The sequence below is a fragment of the Anoplopoma fimbria genome, chromosome 6, assembly GCF_027596085.1.
Source record: "Anoplopoma fimbria isolate UVic2021 breed Golden Eagle Sablefish chromosome 6, Afim_UVic_2022, whole genome shotgun sequence".
Classification (NCBI taxonomy): domain Eukaryota; kingdom Metazoa; phylum Chordata; class Actinopteri; order Perciformes; family Anoplopomatidae; genus Anoplopoma; species Anoplopoma fimbria.
Genome location: NC_072454.1, coordinates 17,259,306 through 17,281,815, shown reverse-complemented (window position 1 = coordinate 17,281,815; position 22,510 = coordinate 17,259,306). Strand labels below are relative to the sequence as shown.

At 40.8% G+C, this 22,510-nt stretch overlaps 2 protein-coding genes across 6 annotated transcripts; one reads left to right on the top strand and one right to left on the bottom strand.

Moving 5' to 3' along the window:
* Positions 1-9: 9 nt before the first annotated feature.
* On the bottom strand, positions 10-2,755 carry mrpl14 (mitochondrial ribosomal protein L14). 3 transcript variants are annotated; one of them, XM_054600239.1, is made up of 3 exons: positions 2,018-2,755; positions 1,707-1,809; positions 10-630 (listed from the first exon to the last, which is right to left on the bottom strand). In XM_054600239.1, the coding sequence occupies exons 2-3, from the start codon at positions 1,784-1,786 to the stop codon at positions 264-266; spliced, it is 447 nt and encodes a 148-aa protein (XP_054456214.1). In that variant the 5' UTR covers positions 1,787-1,809; positions 2,018-2,755; the 3' UTR covers positions 10-263. The 3 variants fall into 3 exon arrangements, with proteins under 3 accessions (XP_054456214.1, XP_054456215.1, XP_054456216.1); XM_054600240.1 differs by having other exon boundaries at positions 2,029-2,113; XM_054600241.1 differs by lacking the exon at positions 2,018-2,755 and adding an exon at positions 1,967-1,989.
* On the top strand, positions 2,086-20,091 carry tmem63ba (transmembrane protein 63Ba). 3 transcript variants are annotated; one of them, XM_054600236.1, is made up of 24 exons: positions 2,086-2,157; positions 9,126-9,346; positions 9,511-9,590; positions 11,394-11,435; positions 12,620-12,710; positions 12,842-12,879; positions 13,010-13,152; positions 13,600-13,651; positions 13,770-13,878; positions 13,972-14,042; positions 14,668-14,748; positions 14,888-15,011; positions 15,693-15,826; positions 15,954-16,091; positions 16,404-16,557; positions 16,715-16,821; positions 16,934-17,020; positions 17,140-17,205; positions 17,490-17,652; positions 17,960-18,065; positions 18,260-18,427; positions 18,572-18,687; positions 18,803-18,874; positions 19,301-20,091. In XM_054600236.1, the coding sequence occupies exons 2-24, from the start codon at positions 9,149-9,151 to the stop codon at positions 19,478-19,480; spliced, it is 2,520 nt and encodes an 839-aa protein (XP_054456211.1). In that variant the 5' UTR covers positions 2,086-2,157; positions 9,126-9,148; the 3' UTR covers positions 19,481-20,091. The 3 variants fall into 3 exon arrangements, with proteins under 3 accessions (XP_054456211.1, XP_054456212.1, XP_054456210.1); XM_054600237.1 differs by lacking the exon at positions 2,086-2,157 and adding an exon at positions 2,683-2,772 and having other exon boundaries at positions 11,397-11,435; XM_054600235.1 differs by lacking the exon at positions 2,086-2,157 and adding an exon at positions 2,683-2,772.
* Positions 20,092-22,510: the final 2,419 nt, after the last annotated feature.

Here is a 22,510-nt window from a genome sequence, read left to right as displayed (position 1 = left end):
GATGCTCATTTGCTATGCCTTTAAGCTAAAGGTTATATTTATTGTAAGCACAGAGAGGCCTCCGTGAAATGCCAAGCATGTAGACAAAGGCTCGAGTCCGTTCCATACATTAAGTGACAACAGAATACTGTAGAGATAATTGTGGCTGGATGTATGCTCCCTTTACCTTTTATTGAAGACACACTGATGCACAAAATGTTTAGAAACCCCCAGCAGATGTGAAATATACAGTATTTATCATATCAGAGTACAGAATGGTGTTATTAAACAAATGAATTAGCAATTGCTAGAACTTTAGAGTAATCTCCCTCCGCTTTACGTAGATGTGTGGGTAAAGGGACCTTAATCCTTGTTCCTGTAGGGTTCCCATTGTCCTCAATCAGAACAACATTGTTTGAATCAAAGCGTGGATTCATGCGTTCTCCGGGCATTTTTTGTCCAACGATTAGAGCTTTCTTCTTCTGTCCTTTGATGGCAAGCAACACTCTGTCACCAACCTTCCCTACGCCATTCTTGGTGTAGACGTGGATCACTCTTGGGGGACGGTGATGTGGTGTATTTCCAAGAGAGCTGTTGTCCACAACGCGCACTCTTGACATTTTCTGGATCGCTGGTGCAACAGCAGATACACTGACAAGACAAAAAAAGTTAATTGGTTGATGACTACAGCTCTCCTCCAGAGACCCATTAGCCATGCAAGAAATGCCCTTTTCTACGAGGTAAAGTAAAGCCAAAATCCCCCCTTTGATAGAATAAGTTACTTCTTAAGATGTAAATAGGAGACAGCTGCATAAACAGCGAATAAAGTGTGTTATTAAATGTTATCAATTAATCAAATTATATATCATGGTCACCCACTACAGTTGTAGCTACCACAGCTTTAATATCAAACCCCCACCTATTTTTTGATAGCGTTCCTTCAGCGCTGCCCTGAAGCCAGGACAGAGAACTATGACAGCATCCACGGTTTCACTCTGATAAGGGGACATTAATATTCATGTGGATGGAAAGTGTCTGGCAAAATGTTAAGCCACCATAGATAAACAAACCCAAGCGCCAACTTAAAACGACAATAAGGTTCCTCTCCAGAAGAAATGCTTTGATAGGTAATATTTGTGTACGATAGGGCTGAAACATAAAACTAATAATAAATCAACTAGGTATTAACTATTATAAGCACATCAACTCATTCTCCTCCATGGAATAAGCCAGACTCTATGAATATGCAAGTATATGCGTATTATCAAAAATGTTAACTATTGGATGCACTACACTGAAACGTCAATTCTCACTGTATGTGTATTGAAGGCTTCAGGTTTCCTCATCACATTTTTTCATGTTTCATGTTGGACCACAATTGGCTTTCAGACGAATAGAGATGTCTTGGCTGAGCGATGGCTGACACAGGACATGGATGTATTAAACATTATACATTTCTCCTACAGCAGGGGGACATAAAAACAGCCTTCTGGTGTTGAACTCTGCTCATACATGATTTTGCAGAATGAAGGTCAAACATCCATTTTAAGTTACAATAAACACACTACAACATGATGCTGAGGAATGTCACTTCTATATTAATGACCGTGGCAGTAAATTGTTAAATCGATCTGAATAAGTTTAACAATTTAAATAAAAATGTGTCAAAAATGATCAGACCACAGCTGTGAAGCCTGAACGGTCTTAGTAACTGAAACATAACTTACCTAAAAGTCCTTGGCTGAATCACTGACGACGACTCTACAAGGAGTCCAGTAAGGGATCGTGAAAGCAGGCGGAGAGCCATGATTATAGGGAGCACTGTGCCAGCTAGAAGGAGAAGTTAAGCATGGTTATCAGCCAATAAGCTACAGGGTTAGCTAAAGATACAGCTAGCATTAGCTAACCATCACGTGGTACCAATTAGTCCCACCAACAGAGCAGAATCATTTCTGTTTTATTGTCTTTTCCACGAATACACACATACCGGAACAATTGTGTTAAAACGTGTTGCAAATGCTTAAGATTAAACATCTACCTTGTTATTACCCTTAGCTCACGCTTCACGCCAATGTCAAACGCGACGCGTCACCAATGTGCGACCATCCGCCTTTAGCCGAGCTAGCCGATGACCACAACATGCATCCGCACACAATACACGAGTACTCCACTCTGCAAGTGAGAAGCTGTGCTTTTTGGTTTGATTAATGTTTTTTAAATACCAACAAATGTGTGCTCGTAAAATATAGAGTACCCGAGATATCGAGAAAACCAGCTGCCTGCCCCAGCTAGCTTGTTGTTTGTGAGTTTCTCATACGTCATATAAACGCGCGGGGGGGGAACCTAGAAATACAGGACATAGAAGCTGCACAGTGACGACGCTACGGCGATGGCGTAGGAATATCAAGACGTGTCGTCGCTCTATGTGATCTACTGGCATGTACGTCACGCTCTAGACCTGAGTGACTCGACTCCCGTCGGACTGGTTGGGTTAGCGAGAGTTGTTCAACTGGCTGACAGACGCAGCAGCTGAGACTCGTCTATCATTACCAGCAGCTAGACCGGGGGACTGGTTAGCGCCGCTCTGTTTCCAGAAAAGGGGTGAAGTCTCCCTCCTCCGATGCGGACATTCTCAGACGGTCGTTAGCTCTTTCTACACCCATGCGTTAGATAGCCTCCACCTGTTATTTGCTACATCGAGGGGTTAGCTAACGTCAACGTTACGGTGTTGACTGCTAGCTCACGTTAGCTCGCTGTGCTACTCATTCTGCCCCGCTGCGTATCATAGCAAAGGTGAGTTGTTTTCTTATGTAACTGTGTTTATTTGTATTTGACGCCTACAATGCGCGTGGTTGTGGCTAACCGCTAGCTGGTCGGACTCGTTGCTGTCAGAGCAGCGCACGAGTAACCCCCCCCCCCCGTTAACACTGGGGTGACCGACCAGCCGTGCACGAGCTCGAGGTGCAGTCGGGCGAGACGGACTAGACGAGGAGAGCGAGGCGAGGGTTCTAGAATTTTTGTTTTTAAAAAGACGTTAACTGTGACATTCCACTGTCTGTTATGAAGTGGATCATACGTGACATGTCGCGATAGTTGAATCTCCACTAACTCATAATCTGCTGTGGCTCCCCTACACTGCTGGTGTATGGATCTGTATAGACACGTAAAGGTGTTTATTATGCAGCGATGGGTTTTAATGTCCGCTTACTTAGCCGTAGGACTCGTGCCAGTATTCTGACACACCTTTTTAAGATGACCAGCATGAACCAAGTAACAGGTTTCACGGTGTTGCTCTGACATGGGCTCCATCGTGGCCCGATGAGAGTCACTGCTCTGAGTGTTTGCTTGTGCATGTGGCCTGTAGAGGGATAAACATGAGCTGGCTGCTGGCAGGGTTCATATTACCTTCATGAGCCGGGCTGTGGTTCAGTGACAGTAATTCATACTGATGTAAAGCCTTCCAGGACAGAGTATCAGTCTGACACACTTCTGCTCATTTAGATATCATACAAGATCATTAAAAACATAGGGCCGCACTAGCTTGACATTTATTTTTATTTTTTTTAACAAATTCACAGAGTATTTGTTCTTTTCTTATTTTTTACCATGCTATAAGCAAAGATTGACCCTTTTTCGGTTGGATTATTTTTTAGTTTTGTTTTGGTGTTATTGCTTCATAAATCAACTCTGCAACTGTTTGTGGTCTTTTGGATTTAAATCACTTCAGGCTTCCCTCTACAATCCAAAGAGGGTAATTTCAGTAATAAGATTACTATTAAAGAAATAGCCTAATGTAATTCATTAGATTAATACAGCAGTGATTAGCAACCTATGTTGTGCTGCTGGTTTTTAGATGAGAAGCTAGTTGCTCTTGTGTTCTATTTAGGGTAATAGTCTCTCTAGTTTAATTTATAATACTGTATAACGAATACTAATGTACGCATAAATCTATGTCAGCCGGGGAAGAGACTCAAACATTTAATCTTTTTCCTCATTTTCTTTTTTTTTTTTTTCCTGTGTTTGTGTGGTCTTTCCATTTATGCTGTGACATCATTATGAAACTGTTCTGTGATATCATCATGATCTGTGATAATCGAAGATCAGGCACTGAGTAGTTGTCAATGATTTACAGGCTTATACCAACAAAGCTAATGTGTGCAAATCTGCATTATCAGCCATCAGCATTGTTGGAGAATTGATACCAAGTATGATATTGTTGTGACGCAATTTTACAAAGCAGCTAATATAAAGCAGATAAACAGGGCTCTGGATTCAGAACGGTGTTAGTACATTAGTATTTTTACAAGCGGCTATTAATTATATTTAAACAAATTTATGTAGAAATATGTAAATATTAGGAATTGTGTCATTGGCCCCTTCATTATAGGGTGTCCATCCCTCTGTGTTATTTTATACATTTGCTAATCGTTTATCACCAACCCTTAAAATGGGATAATGGAGACTTGATCAGGACACATTTATTGACAGTGGGGTTATGAAGATTAAGTATTTAGTCTGTGTAGTGAAAAGAATGTACAATATCTCTGTCAAGGATTTCACAAGGTGATGTATTGAATCAACACCATTTATATCCGTTCTTTTAGTTATTTCTGCTGGACATACAATTAAACACCTTATTGTAAGTGAAAGTGTACCTTTTTAAATCTATTTTCTGCAGGAAGCCTAATACTTTTCTGCGTCAAGGGAGTGGTTGGCTTGACTTTACAGGTCACATGAATAACATCTATAACATATTACATTGAAGGTTTCTGGTCATTATATTTCGATTTTGGGATAGTGTAAAATGGTTGAACAAAACAAATTAAGCTTACCGTTAGCCCTTAGTGTGTGTGTGTCCGTCTTTTGTTAACTTTGTTTTTATTCAGTTGGGAAAGCGAAGTAGAGCGTCTCAAGTTTGTGTTGCTTGACAACATCTTACATAACTTAACCAATTATTTTAGAGCATTGAACAAAGCCTGTATTTAACTCTTGAAGACAAAAGGGAAAAAACGAACCGCATGTGGTGGATTTAAGTGCACAAGGTCATGAATATGTGTGCTGTTGCTAATTGACCTTTTGCAAAGCACTGCCCCCCCCCCGCTGCTACTCTGCCAAACTGTTACAGTCATTACAAAGCAAATACAGCATGTGAACATTCAGTGTACCTTCTGTAGCTTGTTTAGCAAAGTAGTTCTAATGCTTGTTAAGGATGTTAGCTACACAGGTTTTTACCTAGAAACGTTACGTATTAGAAACGTTGCGTATTAGAAACGTTGCGTATTAGAAACGTATATCTCCTTCAAACCTCTCCGGGTAACGTTTAACTCGTTTACAACAACTAACCATGACTAGTATGAAATCCACAAAACCAGGCCGAAGAGAGTTTATGGAGCATTGCCGGTTATATTGCACTGGCTGATGCTACGCTATGACTGGCCAGTCTGGGTTCAAGGGGCGGGACTTGCCAAAGAGTCAATTGTAGATGGAAAGCATTAGTGTTGTGCAGTTTCAGAGCCCAATATGTCCATGGATTAAGAGCGAGGAAGGTACACAAAGGTTTGCATCTGTATTATCAGCATGTAATGAACAAGCAGCTGCCTGCATGGATTTGAATGAGCCATTGTATTGTATTTCCCTTTCATTTGTCTTGGTTGACGTATGGCTTTGAAATTGTTTATCCAACTAGATAAAAAAAACATGCATTAAAAAAACATGCATTATCCCTGACAATCAGAAAAACATTATTGTTTTTCATGCTTAAGATGTAGACTAAACGGCAGACTCACTCTAGATTGAGTTTCAAATCGACAAGAATGGATATTCTCCCCCACTGCCTTAATCCCTTTAATGTTTATTTGTATTTTGAGAATGTGTGCCAGACTGATGGTACCATAGCAACTAGCATCAGGTGGAAAGGTGGCACAGTATTTCACTGCTGCTGAGTCATGCAAACACAGTGCTGATAAAATGGTTCCAAACGTTGAAATTATAATGCAATCAAAATTTGTTTCAGTCTAAAACTACTGTTTGCAATATTGGCTGTTACGATTAAGTCATAGAACAATCCATTTAATTACAATAAGAAAAGAGGGAAGATAAGATTTGAAAGATTTACAAAAAACACACATCCCATGTTTTATCAGGGCTTAATCGTATCACTGACGAATATGTGATTCATATTTCATGCTGCCCAAACTTAATATTTAGGTTGTAGTTACAGTCTTTTAACATCGTTTACCATTTAAAATCAAGGTAACATTGCATTTTTAACTAGAACAGAAGCATATTACAAATCTCAGCAGAGTTGTCAAACCTTTATGATACACAATGCATATTTGTGAGAAACATTGAGTGTACACATAACTGTTGTCTGTTTATAAGAAAGCCCTACAGGGATCTTTAAGCTGAGACAAATGGCCAGGAAAATAAATTAAAGGCAAAGGCTAAAACAAGTGTTGTGAACAAAATATCAGGACCTTGCTGACAAAAATGCAATCTTGTAATAAACCCTATTTTTTTTTAAAAATGTGTAGGGCTCAACTTTTGAGAAAAAGACACGTTGACTCAGCTCTTTTCGGCCAATCAATTTAAAGCCTCAAAGGTTAGGAGGCTTGTGGTGCTATTGCACTGTATTGTTATGTGTTTGTGTTGTATCCAATCCCTGATAATTGATGGCAAATACAAAGACAAAACAAGGAAAAATTCTATTAAATTGCTCTTGTTCTCCATGAGTTTTCTTCTAAATGGTCGAAGGGAATTTTACCAGTCATACTTCAAAGACTTATTAAACACTTACTTCCAAAAAATCAAATGGCATCCACACTAGGAACTGCTATTCCTTTTTATAAATGCAATTAAAGTGTAGAGAATGATTAGATAAAATATAACCCATTTTTCATCATTTGCATTTCTCCCAAGGTCTGTCTTTTCCTATTGCGTTTTATGTTTCATTTTATTCAACAACATAAAGGCAGTGCAAAAATCTGACTCAACTCTTAGATGCCAGCAGCTCTCACAGACCATTTTTAATTTTGGGTTAATATACAACAACAAATAGGACTCAATATATAGAACGAGACATTTCCACTTAGCTCAATTGCATTATATGCTGCAAATGCTAAGTTCCTCACGGTGGAATACAGTTTGCTTTACCAGATGTTCTTGCTTGAATATTATATTCATTGATTCATGTATCCTGACAGTTATAGATGGATTCCGTATACATTTTAAAGATTGACTCGTTTCTCAAGAAACGACACAATACTTTCCACGACACTGACTTACTGTACTATAAGTAACACCTTTAACATAGGTGTTTTATAAAAAGTCTATTTTGAAATGCGATTAATTCCTTTTTCTCGACGTTGGTGTTGAATGTTAAACAGTCTGTACTGTGGCAATGGGTCCAGGATGTGCAGTAGTGTTGTTGAAGGCACAGGGGGGTATGTTGTGTCCTCTTTGGGTTGACACCGGTCCATTTGAACCCTGCGGTCTCTATCGGCTTATTGTTCAGCTCTGGCTGCGTCCCTCTCCAGTGATGTCACAGCATTCCAGGGAGCGGATAAATGAGTTAGTGTTAGGGCAGATGAGCAGCATCGTGAATGCTGCTGGCAATAGTGGGTCGAAGGGCACAAGTATAGCAGTGCAACTGTGCAAACGCACTCGCCAGCACTCACCAGAACACCTACACGCGCCTTCTCCAAGCACTCGGTTCATTCAGTTTGAGTGAAATATTAATCCTCTTAAGTGTGATAGCCTGTAGATCAGGATCGGTACATTTGAATAGGATGGAGATGGTTATTCAGTGGTCAGGTTATTTGTCTTAACATGTACATTTCTTATGTCTTGCAACTCAAAGACCACTGTATAGGTTGTTGGGTATTGCCAAAGAGTATGTTGTTACAGGTAATGATTGAATGGCTAATGTTATATCAAAGCAATCCCTGCCCTCATATTAGCAAGGGAGTTGAAATGGTAATTTAGTCCATTTCCTGACCAAGAGCATCCCTGTATCACACTTCATTTGTTCCAGATCAGGAGAGAGGACTATAAGGATTTACTGTTAATCTGGGATTCTTATACAACCAGTCTGAAACCTAAAGGAAGCGAGCAAACTGCTGAGATCATTGGGGCTCTTGCTTTAGTGTTCGGATCAGGATGTACTATTAAAATGCATTTCTCATAGGCCTTATTACGCCTCATACACTATTCATGCTTTGTCGATGTTTTCCACCATTATACTTTAGGTTGCTTGATGGGTCAACTGCTTGTTGTTTCTTCCTGAAATTCCTCAGAGACCGGAAAGAAGAGTGTAAAGTAACAGGATAATCTCTTGAGCCTGACTTCAGGGGGGTAGATACACCCAGCTCCTAACCTGTTAGCAGTTTAATGACCCAATGTAATGTGAAAGGGGTTCTCCAACTTTTTTGCAGCTACGAGCTCATTGTTAAGGTGCCACCAAACCAAACAGACTGCATGGTTGAGTCACCGTTCTCATGAAACCCCCAATACATGACTGTAAGCAGCAGTGTCTGTCAAACAAGTTCAGGCAACCTGAGCGTACACTGCCTGCCTATGACAAATGATGAAGTACACAAGGGCTGTTGAAGTTGAACATCTTGCAAGCTAAAGACCCAGATATATATTCAGGTGTTCAGATTCAGAACTAAAAGAAGAGTGTCGATTTGTATTTAAATTTCTCATTTAGCTAGAAATGCAATGCCTGTGTTTCTCTCGGTAGACTGGATGGGGATTGCTGGTTGGCCCTGAACATCTGTTCTGTAGCTCTACACCAAGGTGTTCAGAATGTACATTTTTTTACTTACTAAAGTTACTTTCCTGGAATTCAGAACAAAGTTAAATCATGTGTCATTTGCACATAGAGTGGCCACAAACAAGGAACAAAAAGTGTATAATTGTTTACAACATGCAGGTTTTAGTTGCCATGCATGTGGTGAAAAGAAACAGCATGTGACTATTGACGGGGCACAAATGTGAGCCTTCTCCATTTCTGTCCAAGTACTGGGGGAGGTTACTCTTCACAGTTTGTCCGTGATAGACACATACGGTGCGACCAGTTTTGCTAGAATGCAATAGTAATAAGGAGCATACTTGGTGTTCTAAGACTCTTTCTCTCTTCTTTACAGTTGTCAACATGTTGCAGTAAGTAATGCACCGAGTGCTGATATTATTAATGGCCATGGGGGGGGCGCAAGGATGCCCCAATTCAGAGAGCTGCCCACCGCAGACGCCCAATATCACCTCCAAGGACTTCTGCTACTCTGCTCGAATTCGCAGCACAGTGCTCCAGGGCTTGCCTTTTGGTGGGGTTCCTACTGTCCTGGCCCTTGACTTCATGTGTTTTTTGGTGAGTCCATCCGTCATGTTTTCTTCACAAATGAGGTAAAATTCTTCCAGGAATGTGCTTTTAACTGATACGCACCTTCACGAAGTTGTGTCTTTTTGTGTTCTCTGTATTGTAAATAAAGGGACTAGAGGGGTTGACAGCCACTGTTTATTATGTACCTCTAGGGGCTGCTGGCTGTGTTCTCCTTCTTGAGAAAAGTAGCATGGGACTACGGACGCCTCGCTCTGGTGACTGACGCTGACAGGTAATTGAAAAACATTGACACAGACTGCAGGGTCCAGTACCAAGGCTTTCGGACTTGTAACATCATGCCAACATGCACTGATATATCAACTGGTTGAAATAATATACGTTAACCTCCCAATTTCTTTATACATGTAACGAGTGCTGAATACACAGTAATGGTTAATGGTAAATATTTGGTACATGCCATTGTCCAAAGGTAGGTGCTTTGTAAAGGGTGCTAACCTAAATAACCTTCCATAATATTCTTTTGCCAGCTAAAATAATTCATGGTATATTTTTCATAAAAAGGTCACTTAGTTTTTAGAGCTTTGTGATAACTTGAAATGTACTCCCTCTTCATAGTAGTTTGCAATCTGTCGTGAAGCGCAAAATAAAAAATCTTACAAGATCATTTTGGCATGTTGATAATTGATCGTCATGTGATGTCAGGCTAGAAACACACAGTTGCAGGAGAGATGGGCATATTGCCCAGGTTTAGAAGGGATTCTCTGAAGGGCCAGTGTAGCAAGCAGAACGTCAGGAACCTGCGCATAATTCCTCTACTTGATACAGTGACGTCGGTAGGCATTGATATGATCTGCTTAGAGTTACAACGTTAACGCTCGACCGCAAGGACACAATCAGAAAAAGCCTTGTTGGCATTTAGCCGTTAATGTCTGGGAAGGTAGGCTACTATCCACTGTGGCTGGTGACCCTCAGTGAATTATCTGTCAAAGAGAAGTCTAATCAGTATTTGGCACTTGGTGGCTGTTCATTGTGGATGCTAGTTGAGTCGAGACTTGTGGCGGTGGAGTTTGACATCTGACTGAAGCAGGCATCACAAGGATGTCACTCCAGACGGGAAGTCGGTGTCAGCAGTTTCCTTTTTTGTAATGGCAATAATTCACGCTGACATTGTCATGCTTTGTCGCTTGTTACGCGGTTTGTTCACTTTGAGATAGAAAAGGCCAGACTGTTGGAATGAAACTAAAATGGAATGAAAGAGGAACAATTCCTTTCAATACCCAACTAGATCCATTTCCAAGAACACTTTAAAGCCACTGTCTCCATCTACGCCGTGGACTGTGGTTACTATATGATAATATGCTTCCAGATATATATTGGGATCATTTCAGACACTGAACAAATAAGGAGAATCGTTGTGGAAGCAGCCAAAGAGGCGCCTGTCAACAAGGACTGCTGCTTTTGAGGTGAAAAAACACGAGTTAGGGAGAGAGGGGGCTCAGACATCGCTACAGACCTCTTTGACTGTGAACCCTTAGCCGTACATGACACAGTGCTCCATCACCTACATCCCCCGCTGTGTTTGTGTGATGTTGCAGCCTCACTATTTTTGCAGCTGCATGTGAGCAGAGAATGGGACTGCAGCATGGTGGGAGGACGGGAGGGGGGTGGCCGCGTGGGACACTTTCGTAAGGAAATGTAGTTTGTTGTCTCATGACACAGTGCTGACTTGAGGCCGTCTGTCTTTTAGATGCTGATAACATCTGAAAGGTGAATGTAAGCTTTACTAGGAAGCTTGATTATTAATCATCAAAAATGGGGGGTATAAATCTAATGTTTTATTTTTTGCTCTAGCTACATAAGCCGTGACTCTCATGAAAGGGGCATTATACCATAGGCCATAAATGCATTTATATGGTTGTATAATGTATACCAGAATGAATAGAAACCTTCATTGGTATGCCTGTGGTGTAAAATGCTCTCCCAGTTTTCCTCTGAACCAGCACCCTTACTGGCCAGCAGGGCCATTTCCCTTAACTTAGCTGAATGGTTTTGTTTTGCTTCTCTTTTTCACCAGAAGAATGGATCAACGGTACAGCCGCCTGGATGATCGGGACTAGTATGTTATCGCTCCATATCATAGGCTCACTGCCTTTTTTCTTCTCTCCTTTCCCCGACTCTGTAGTTAACCTAACTCACAACTCTTGTCCACTCTGCCCAGGCCGCTGTGGGTTTCACCCTGTTTTTCCACTCTTGATGGTTTAGGGTTTTTTTCCCTCCTCTTCCAGGCGTTTCCCAGTGCCAGGCTCCTAATTATTCTCCCTCTCCTTGTCATTCTTGTATTTCGGGGGCTTAAGTGTGCCTGTCCTCTCTCACTGTCCTAATCAGATCTGTGTTGTGTTAATCTGTGTACTGACCTATTTATGAAGCGGGGACTTCTTCGGTGTGAGCGCTCCTCCTGAACTGGATGCTTACAGGGAGAGGTAATTCTCCCCTGTTGTTGTCGTAGACAGGCCCCAACATGGTGCAGTTCCAGTTCCAGTACATCCTGTCTACTAGCGCTAAGATGAGCCATTCTGACTTCTCACTGGAATGTGCGAGAGGAGGACTGATGGTGGATTACAGCCACAGATTCTCTCCTCATTCCATTAGAGATCCCCTAGAGCCCTGGGTGACGTCATCCTTTCATGTAGTATTGAACACTGAACCAATGTTGGGATTCCAGCAGAGCCTGGGTTATCTTATATATTTCAGTTATGCATAAATTGACAGGACCACCCTTTTTGGAGTGCAATCAAATATGTTTACAGTATGTAATAAAGTCTTGATGCTGTGTTACGTGTAGGAGAACCTGCGGCTCTGCTGGACAAACTCCATAAGTCTGCCTCTCTCTAATCGCTGGGTTTCTGTCGTTTCCTCTGTGAATGTTCTTTTCTGTGGAGCTTTGCCTTCTAACCATTTTGTATCGCAACCTTTCCTCTGACAGTGATGGTGTTCTCAACCTGTGTAAAGTAGACTCCTAATGCTGCATGAAATGTGACCGCAGAGATTATCCTTGTGGTTGACTGGTTAACCGTCCCAAATCCTGTGTCCAAACCACACAGGACGAACAGGGGTGTATCTCTTCAGTCCATTTCAGGGCGTGTGTTAGTCTCTGAGTGTGTGTTTGGTGTTGTCAACTTTTTCCACACTGATGGTAATCCAACTGTCCTGAGACGCAAAGAACTAACATCCCCGTTTGGTAGATGGTGATGTCACGTAGATGTGTAACATCATGCTATGTGTTGTGTGTTCGGCATACAGCGTGGCCTCTGCCTTGACATCAGATACGGCTGAACGCTATGAGCGCCTCACTTCAGTGTCCAGCTCTGTGGAGTTTGATCAGAGAGACACAGTAAGTATGCCATTGTTCTTACAGGACTAAGTATAGTGTCCTGTCATCTGGGGATGTACTGTATGGTTCATGTGATAACTATTACACCTTCATTTTTCTGCTCTCTTTTTTTTTTTTTTTTTTTTTTTTAGGGCTTCTGCTCCTGGCTAACTGCCATTTTCCGCATCAAGTGAGTCAACCTTCTAGCTGCATATAGGACATTAGAAAGATTGGTGGAACACTGATTTAAAATGAGTATGAAAGATTCTTTTTTGAATTGCATTTATGTAGTTGACTTTGCTGATGTGTTCTCTCTGTAGGGATGAAGAGATAAGGGAGAAGTGTGGTGAGGATGCAGTACATTACTTGTCCTTTCAGCGCCACATCATTGGCCTGCTGGTAGTGGTGGGCGTGCTGTCTGTGGGCATCATCTTGCCCGTCAACTTCTCGGGAAACCTACTTGGTGAGTCAATTGGAATTTCTGAGATTACTTTTTGTTTTTGTTTTGCTTTTCGATGTGTGAAGGGGAGGCTCCTTGTTCCCCTGTCTTTTTGATTTTGACTAAAACGTCCTTCTCATAAATAGCAGTATACAAAGCTTTGCAAACTTCTTTAGCATGTAGGTCCAAACAATTGCTAACCTTAAAAAATAAAAAAATGAATAAGAACACTCCAAGTAAATATGTTGAATGAATTATACTTTGATTTTAAGAAATTTGACAGTTTCCTTTTTTCTCCTGTGACTAAATGGTTTTATGTGAAGCCTCGGTGCTGTACTCCTACCTGCTATAGCTCACCCTGACACTCAATCTTTTATGCTTATTTATTGCTTCTCTTTGGACTATTGAGTGGGCAGTAGAGCTCCTGGTGACTGACAAGTGATTGTATTGTTTCCTCTTTTTTTCCCACAGAAAACAATGCCTATAGTTTTGGGCGAACTACTATAGCAAATTTGAATGCAGAGTGAGTCATTCTTTTGCCACAACTTTATTATATTATTTACTGTACTTTGAAGCCTTATGTCGAGTCTTCAGTTTCTAATGCTGTCACAAAATATTGTTTTACCCTTTCATTTCCTCAGTAATACACTACTGTGGCTGCACACCACCTTTGCATTTCTCTACCTGTTACTAACGGTGTACAGCATGCGGCGACACACCTCCAAGATGCACTACAAGGAGGATGACTTGGTGGGTGACATGGTTTCACAAAATGGCTGTTTTTATACACTCCTTGTACTGAATTTTGTGGCTAATTACTTCCCTGTCTTCGTCTCCATGCAGGTGAAACGCACTTTATTCGTCAATGGAATCTCCAAATACGCAGAGGAGACTGAGATAAAGCAACACTTTGAGTAAGCACTCGTCAGGATCAGTGGTATCCTGGCTCCACCGTTAATACCGTTATATCTCAAAATGCTTAAATCTGTCTGCTTCCAAAAATGGTACAGTACACTGCTCTGTCGACATTGCAGTAATCTGTGCAGTAAGTGTATTAAGTTGTATGAGAGCCGTGCCTTTTCCTGTTAAAAGCAGCTCTCTTGTGCTGGCCGACATGTCCGGGATCAAACAATGACAGGCTTATATGTGTAATTGCCCATAATAGAAGCCAGATGAGCAGGTTCATTCAAGTCATGTGTCAAGATGTTCAAAGACTGAAGATCGGGTGTTTGGCTCAACTCCTAATAAGCCAAATGTTATTAAATAAAAATTTAACTCTGCTCTTGTACAGAAAAAGAACATGCATACTTGAGTACCAAGAAAGAAGAAACTTCCAGTGGAGAAAAAAAACAATAATCACAAAAGCCGTTAACTGTTGGTGGCTGTTGCGTTCATATGTTTTTGGGGACTTGCCAATGTTATTATAATTTGGTAGAGATATGTCATCTTCTGTAAATACACTTTGCTGGTGTTGTCAATATGTGTAAGTTGAAACTTATCCAGTCTTTGACTTTCTCCCTCACTGCTCTGCTTTCATAGGCAGGCGTATGAAAACTGTGCTGTACTGGAAGCACGTATATGTTACAATGTGGCCAGACTGATGTATCTCAACTCTGAAAGGTATGTTTTATCCATAGTTGCATGAGTGTCCGTTTGCCCTTTCATAGGATTTTTTGGGATGTACTGTGAAGTGTCTCATTGGCTCATTTCAGTGAAGTAGTCCCTCTATAGTCTGACACAGCTGATGTTTTGCATGCAGGAAGAAGACCGAGCGCAGCAAGAAATTCTTCCTTGACTTGCTGGCCAAGGAGCATATTACCACCATGATCAATCCAAAACCCTGTGGACACCTTTGCTGTTGCATCATCAAAGGCTGTGAGCAGGTCAGAACGATAAACGCAGCTGTATCTTATAACAACACACGCCTGAAATGTATGTTCAAGCTGAAACTAACAGCATTTTGGGGGGAAGATATAGAAGGCATCTATCTGATTTTACAGTCCACTTATAGATTCATTGGAGAATCTGGGATATGCTGGAAAACATATAAGCCATGTAACACACAGGTACCTGCTCCTGGAGAAGGCACCAAACCATATATTATCCCATCATTAGTACACCATATCTAAACATCATTTTGTATATCGTAGCCTTTGGGTGTTTCAGTCACAGAGCTCCTTGTGCTAACTTTCACAAATATGGCTGTACTTTTAAGTTGCAGTCAATTTTGCATCGCTTGTATGCAACAACAAAACATCTAAAAAGAAATGGCATTTAAAATTACACTGTGAAAATGTTTAAAAAACTCAAATAATATCACTACTAACACCTAAATGGCTAAAATGTACCCAATAATAATGGTTTTCTCATTCAGTGAGTGTAGTGTTTTTTCATGCGATTCTTACATCTATAAAAGCAAGCTACAGTTTGAGTTGATATTTATTTGATAATACATTAGGAGATTACCATATACTTGACCTTGTGTGTTAAGTGCTATTTACTAACTGCAATGTAATATAATCAAAAACCACAGACTCTAACTTAGATTTCCTTGTCCTTCACAGGAAGAGGCAGTGGGCTACTATACAAAGCTGGAGGCGCAGCTAAAAGATGACTACCGGAAGGAGAGAGAAAAGGTTAACAGGAAGCCCCTAGGAATGGCCTTTGTCACCTTCCAGAATGAATCCATAACTGCCACGTGAGTATATTTACATGTGGTACATTTTTTTGAATGTGTATCTATGACACTGGTTCTTAATTTACAGATCAATTAGTAATGTTGTAATGTCTGTTCTTTGTTTGTTTGGATGGATGTTTCTCATCAGAATCCTAAAAGACTTCAATGCTTGCAAGTGTCAGGGCTGTCAGTGTCGTCAGGAGCCTAAAAGCTCTCCATTCAGCGCCAAGCTCCACACGCACAACTGGACCGTCAGCTACGCCCCTGATCCGCAAAATGTCTACTGGTAAGAACACATTCAGGTCACGTATTCTGTCCTCCAGAAATGGGCTGAATAGGGTGAATACATTTTGGCAAGATAAAAGTGCTTGATGCAAATACCCAAAGGGAATTCTACAAATGCACACTTGTGGATTTGTGATGCTCGTAGTACCACGCTGAGGAATAATTAGACCTCATTCCACTTTGAAGAGACTTTTTCACTCCAGCTGATAAACTGGTTTTTGAGCAGCGGTATCAGTTTACTGGCCAGCTGTGTCCATAACTGCGGGTCATCGGCCAGTGTCAATCTAACCGCTACATGACCTTCATCCCACAGGGAGCATCTGTCAGTGGGTGGATTCTCCTGGTGGCTCCGCTGCTTAATCATCAATCTTGTCCTCTTCCTCCTCCTCTTCTTCCTCACCACCCCGGCCATCATCATCTCCACAATGGACAAGTTTAATGTTACCAAACCAGTCGAGTACCTAAATGTGAGTGTTTTACTTATTTGCTTTTTTTTTGGTAAAAGGACTGCGGTAAGTTGATGCATCCTTATCAATGCCATACTGTGTGCTGTTGCGGAGGCATAGGAATTCACCACTCCATTTTTGACCCAACATGTCCATGTCTATCTTTTCTGTCCTCCAGAATCCAATCGTCACCCAGTTCTTCCCCACCCTTCTTCTGTGGTCCTTCTCCGCCTTACTTCCGACCATTGTCTACTATTCTGCCTTCTTTGAAGCCCATTGGACCCGGTATGGTTCACACTTTCTGAAGTCGTCAATTCAACATATTAGAGTCCTCATGTTTTTATTCCCATTGGAGGTTGAGGGTTGAGTGTGTAAATATTTTCCTTTGGCCTCACAGGTCAGGAGAGAACAGGACCACGATGCATAAATGCTACACCTTCTTGATCTTCATGGTCCTGTTGCTGCCCTCCCTAGGACTCAGCAGGTATAGGATGTTTTTGATTTCTGCATTGCAACACAATGAAATGGAAAGCAATACATGAATTCATTTCTGGCAGCCTAAATATTTGAGCTCATAACCTTCCTTTACTTGTATCTTTGCAGTTTGGATGTTTTCTTCCGCTGGCTTTTTGACAGAAGATTCTTGGCGGATGCTAAAGTGAGATTTGAGTGAGTATCATGATTTTACAGACTTTTAAATACAACTCTATAGCAGAACAGGATGAAATGTGATTTAAACAATTCATTTGGTACCACAACAAGTTTAAATATAGTGTGAAAAATCATTATTTATAACATTATTATTAATTTCAACCGTTTGGCAATGCCCTAACTAGTCCAATCTTAAATGTATTTGTAATACAATTTGCTTCTGCAATATATATATTTTTCAAACATCAGTGTGAGACTGACTTCAGTCTTTGAGTGGTACTGACTATTTCTTTGCTCTTTAGGTGCGTGTTCCTTCCTGACAACGGAGCCTTCTTCGTGAACTATGTCATTGCGTCTGCATTCATTGGTAATGCCATGGACCTGCTGAGGATCCCCGGTCTACTTATGTACATGATCCGCCTTTGCCTGGCCCGCTCTGCAGCAGAGAGGAGGAACGTCAAGAGGGTTAGTGTGTCCCCTGCTTACCAAGTTGTCTTATGAAGATTATTCATGTGTCCATGTCCCATAAAGTCGTTAAGTCTAAGAATAAATAGCTGGGTATAACTGATCTCTAACAAGAACATTTCCCATGAAACAATATGAAGGAATTCATGTTTCATCGTTGTGCACATGAACCAGCCAATTAAGAAGCTAAAAATCTGAAAAACAAGACTTTGTTTTTTATCTTAAATCAGCTTGACGTGACGGCTATTCAAATATGGATGTTAAGATTTTGGAATTTCTTAAATATCCTGTAATTGTGTCTTTATAGCACCAAGCCTATGAGTTCCAGTTCGGGGCAGCTTATGCCTGGATGATGTGTGTCTTCACTGTGGTAATGACCTACAGCATCACCTGCCCAATCATTGTCCCGTTTGGTGAGTTCTGCCATTTATTACCCCCTACAGCGGTTACTGCCGTTTCACATGAAGATAGTGTGTTATTAAATTACCGCAGGAGGAACCTAGAGAGGACAGGCAGCATTCAGTGGCTCTGTTCTTGGTACAGAAGCTTATCAGCAGGCCTAATTGGATTAGTTCCCCTAATTGTGTTGTCTCCCTTCTCTGCACAGGCCTGATGTACATGCTGCTAAAGCACCTTGCAGACAGGTACAACATGTACTACGCCTACCTGCCATCCAAATTGGACAAGAAGATCCATTCTGGAGCTGTCAACCAAGTTGTGGCTGCTCCTATTCTTTGTCTCTTTTGGCTCCTGTTCTTCTCCACTGTTCGCTCGGGTAAGCTGAGGGCTCCATCTACAGGCCACCAATGTCCTAACACGTGCCCATATTAATTTACTGTGTCTGCCACTTTGGTCTGAAGCATTGAAAAGTACAAGCTCCTGATGATAAACAAGAGTCCCTCCACCTTCTCTCCCCCAGGATTTAGAGCTGCCACATCCATGTTCACGTTTGTAGTTTTGATCATCACAATCATCATCTGCCTCTCTCACGTCTGCTTCGGGCACTTTAAATATCTAAGTGCTCACAACTACAAGGTAACAAGATAGAAATCCTTTGTAATCCTCTTATTCATGTCTTTATAAATTCACCAGGATTTGTGACCAGTATTGTATTCAGCTGCTTATGTTAAATGCATGTTTTCTGTCCTAGATTGACACCCTGGCGGTGGACGGGTTGGAGAACGGGCGCCCAGTGTGCCCTACTGCCGCCAACAAGGCAGCAGTATGTATTCATTCATGTTTGCTTTCTAAAAAATATGAGCCTCAAGATCAAACAAAGGAAAGAGCTTGTAGCTTGTTTTTTTTTCTCTCAACTTCAGCAATAATCTTTGACCTTGTTGTTTTCTAATTTAAAGGGTATTCAATGTCTGCTATAAGTTTCTGTTGATTTTATTAATATCAAAGTCAATCTGTTGCTCGGTAACAGCCTTGGACATGGAATATTGTTTAGTTTGTGTAAAAGAAAATGTTCAAGTTAAACTCAACTGTAATAATTTATTTTATCCTGCAAAAACAGATATAAGCCAAACTGTTATTCAGTGTGCACATGTCAATTGATTCAACCCTTTTATTGTAAGAACAAATACTGAAAACATCAAATGGGTATCAAACTCTAACATTCTATCTCATTTCATTGTCACCCCTACAGCAAATGTACATTGCTCAGGTACTTCAAGACCCAAATACAGAAGAGGCAGGTTCAGGCAGCGGCGAGGACGACGGCCAGGGTTCCTCGCAGGACGAGGAAATAATCAATGTCCAAAATGGCCTGAATGAGGACTTCCAGTCTGGTGAGGACAGCCTCATTGATAATGAGGTCCGGCACTGATACTGCCTGGAACAAAAGAAAAAAAAAAATCCCCTTAGTTTTACTTGAGGAGTGCACTGAATATGTGAATTAAACTAGGAACTGAACCAACAGTTCTCCAAAGCATCTCAACCTCCATCGAGGGACTTGACACTAACATAAGCACACTGTCTACTAAGGATTGGATGGATTGTCGCTCAAGGACTCTTGCATTTCCTTCACTGGATCTCACCAAACCACATCTTCTCTCTGTATAACTGCAGAGGGAATCTACTCTGACAATGCAAGGCCAGCAACATCCCTCTGCCCCGATATATATAGCTGCGGCACACCCAAAAAAACACTGCACATGAACCCATGAAAGAAAGACATTAATGCACAAATGAAGAATAGTTTGCCTTGTTTTTGTAACGGAAGGGATATTCTGTCTGTATTTTCTTTAAACATTATTGCACTTGAAAGAGAGGAACTGTCCCATAAGCTCAAGTTTCACTGAGGTACTGTAGTACAGCATGCCTTCAAGTTCAAATGGTGGAGGGATTTTTCTATAATCCTTAGCCAGTATCTCTAATTATTTAATGCTTCCCCTGAATAAGCAGCTGATGCAATAGGAGACCAAGAGAGGAGTTTTCCACACAACCAGGCAGAGGTGATGGTCTCAAAATAGTTCTTCCAATTCCATAAAAGCCTTTAAAAAAAAAAAAAAAAAAAAAAAAAAAAAAAAAAAAATCATTGCTACTAACACTCCTGGACGCTTTGACTGTGTAAAGCTACAAAACTCTGGATCTGTAAAATAGCCTTTTTTCAACATGGTATTTATTCATAGGCATTGGATTTAAAATGCTATCAAGCTTGATGCATCTCTGAACTGTGGAATTCGTATCTTGGCACACTACATTGAATATGATCTTTTTGGCATTCAGTCTCTTGAGTCTCTGGGGGACTGCTGCTGTTGGACTGCTGCTACTGATGCTGCCCCCGCTAGGGAGAAGTCCTTTCACTACTGCAGGAGGTCTGGAGGCCAGGAGCCTGCCGATCCTTTTGTGTTGCTCAGAGGATGGAGAGAAAGGCCTTTTTGGGGGGTTTTCTGGGTCGGCTTCACATGATACTCATTGTGACTGGCTCTCTTTATCTGTTGTTTTCCGTTTGTAACTTTTTGTCCATATGTTTACGTATTTTATGTAGAGATTTTGAAATTCATGTGTAGGTGGCTACTGATAGTTTTAAGTCCTCTGCCAGGTCCTCTCAATTTTCATCATGTAGGTGTAGCAAGCTGCTCCAGTGGTTGTCGAGCATTGTCACAAATTCCCATTTGCAATTACTCAAGGGCGAGTTGTAGATCGTTAAACTCAAATTGTGCAATTTTGGTGATAACATATCAGATCTTAGGCGAGGCCACTTGAGAGAGTAACACCAGTGGAGGAGGTCTATGTCTATGTAAAACCTTACGTTTATGCTATTGAATACTACTATGCCCCTGCTATTGAAATGAAAATGGAATATACACTCATTATGTTCGTTCTTGATTTGTTATGAAGTAACTAAGTTTCCCCCCCAACAATTGTACATTCCATTTGCAGATCCAGTTGTAAGGCCTGTGACAGAGCAATAGTATTTTACTACAACTCCACACTTGATCCTGGTCTGCCTCAGCCATATGAAGCAGCTCCTTTTCAGGTATCAGGAGTACTCAGACAGAAACGCATACTTAAACAATACATACACCAAGTAACAAATTATAATGTGAAGCAAAGTGCCGAAATAGCTATGACCTTTCTCAGGATTTATCAAGCTTCTTGTTTCGGTCATTTAATTTCTTCCTTAGTCTAGACAACACTACGAGCTGCCCCGTTACACATAAAGAAGATTGTTGGCAAACAGGGAAAAGTGATGCAGATAAATTACCACTACAGTCTGTCACTGTGGACCAGTTATTGTTATTGGGCCATAAAAATGAACCTCTATTATCCAGCTGCTCAGAGAACCATTGTGGGAAATGTGCACTAATCTTACTTTCACTTATATGATCGACGGGGAAGGGCACACCCCCTGTGGGTGTAATGATGACAATGGTGAACCTGAACTGTTTCCATAATTTGTCCATGGGTATATTGGCACCACATATGGGTAAACTATTATGGTACTAACAAGAGAATTGTTTGACACCATTGAGTCTGGTGCTCTTCTAGTCATGATGGGGTGATTTTATTGTTTTATATACCTCTGTGATTTCTTTGAATGTGTCCTGTCAAAAATAACATCCATGATCCATCTCTGAGGGAGATACTTAAATGTCTCATGTTGTCTAACATCTCCAGTGTTTAAACGCAGAATGTAGGTTAATTCCACAACTTTTGGTTAGTTGAAAGTGGCTAAAGCAATGATGTGATGGCTGTATTTACACAGCTTCAAAAGGATGGTTCACTTGCTAACCAGAAATGATAAAATGTATACTTATAATGTGTATATAGAAATCTTACTGGTGTCCAGTGCCAAGACATGGCATTCCATTTGAAAAGATGATCTTCGTTTGTCAGTCTGATGGTTGCAATGATTTCCAGTAGTGTTTTTCTAACTGCTCATGATGAATCCTTTTTTTTCTTTTTCTTTTTTTAAGTTCATCTTCATAAGATCTGTATAGATAGTGGGACTCATTGAAAATAAATGGATTGTTTTTGTAAACAGCCAAGCACTTTCTAAAAGAAGTTCTCAGCTTGTTTCTACAATGTGCTCAGAACGGGTAGTAAAATGTATCTGTCTCAAAACTGCAGAATGTGTTTGTTTGTGCGCTTTGCCTTTTTATATAGTTTTACATTTTTCTAGATAGGAAGAGTAACTATAGAAGATCTCAGCATTTGACCGTCTCATTTTATTTTTCTTTCCAAAGGGCCGTCAGTACAACAGATACATTGTACCCCCCACCCCACCCCCCACCCCAGCTCTTTGAACAATAAATCTGTATTTAATCAAGTTTATTGATGATAAGCATTTCTTTTTAACTTCAGTCACTTAAAGCAAAGAAATAACACATTTTATTCTCTCACAAAAAGC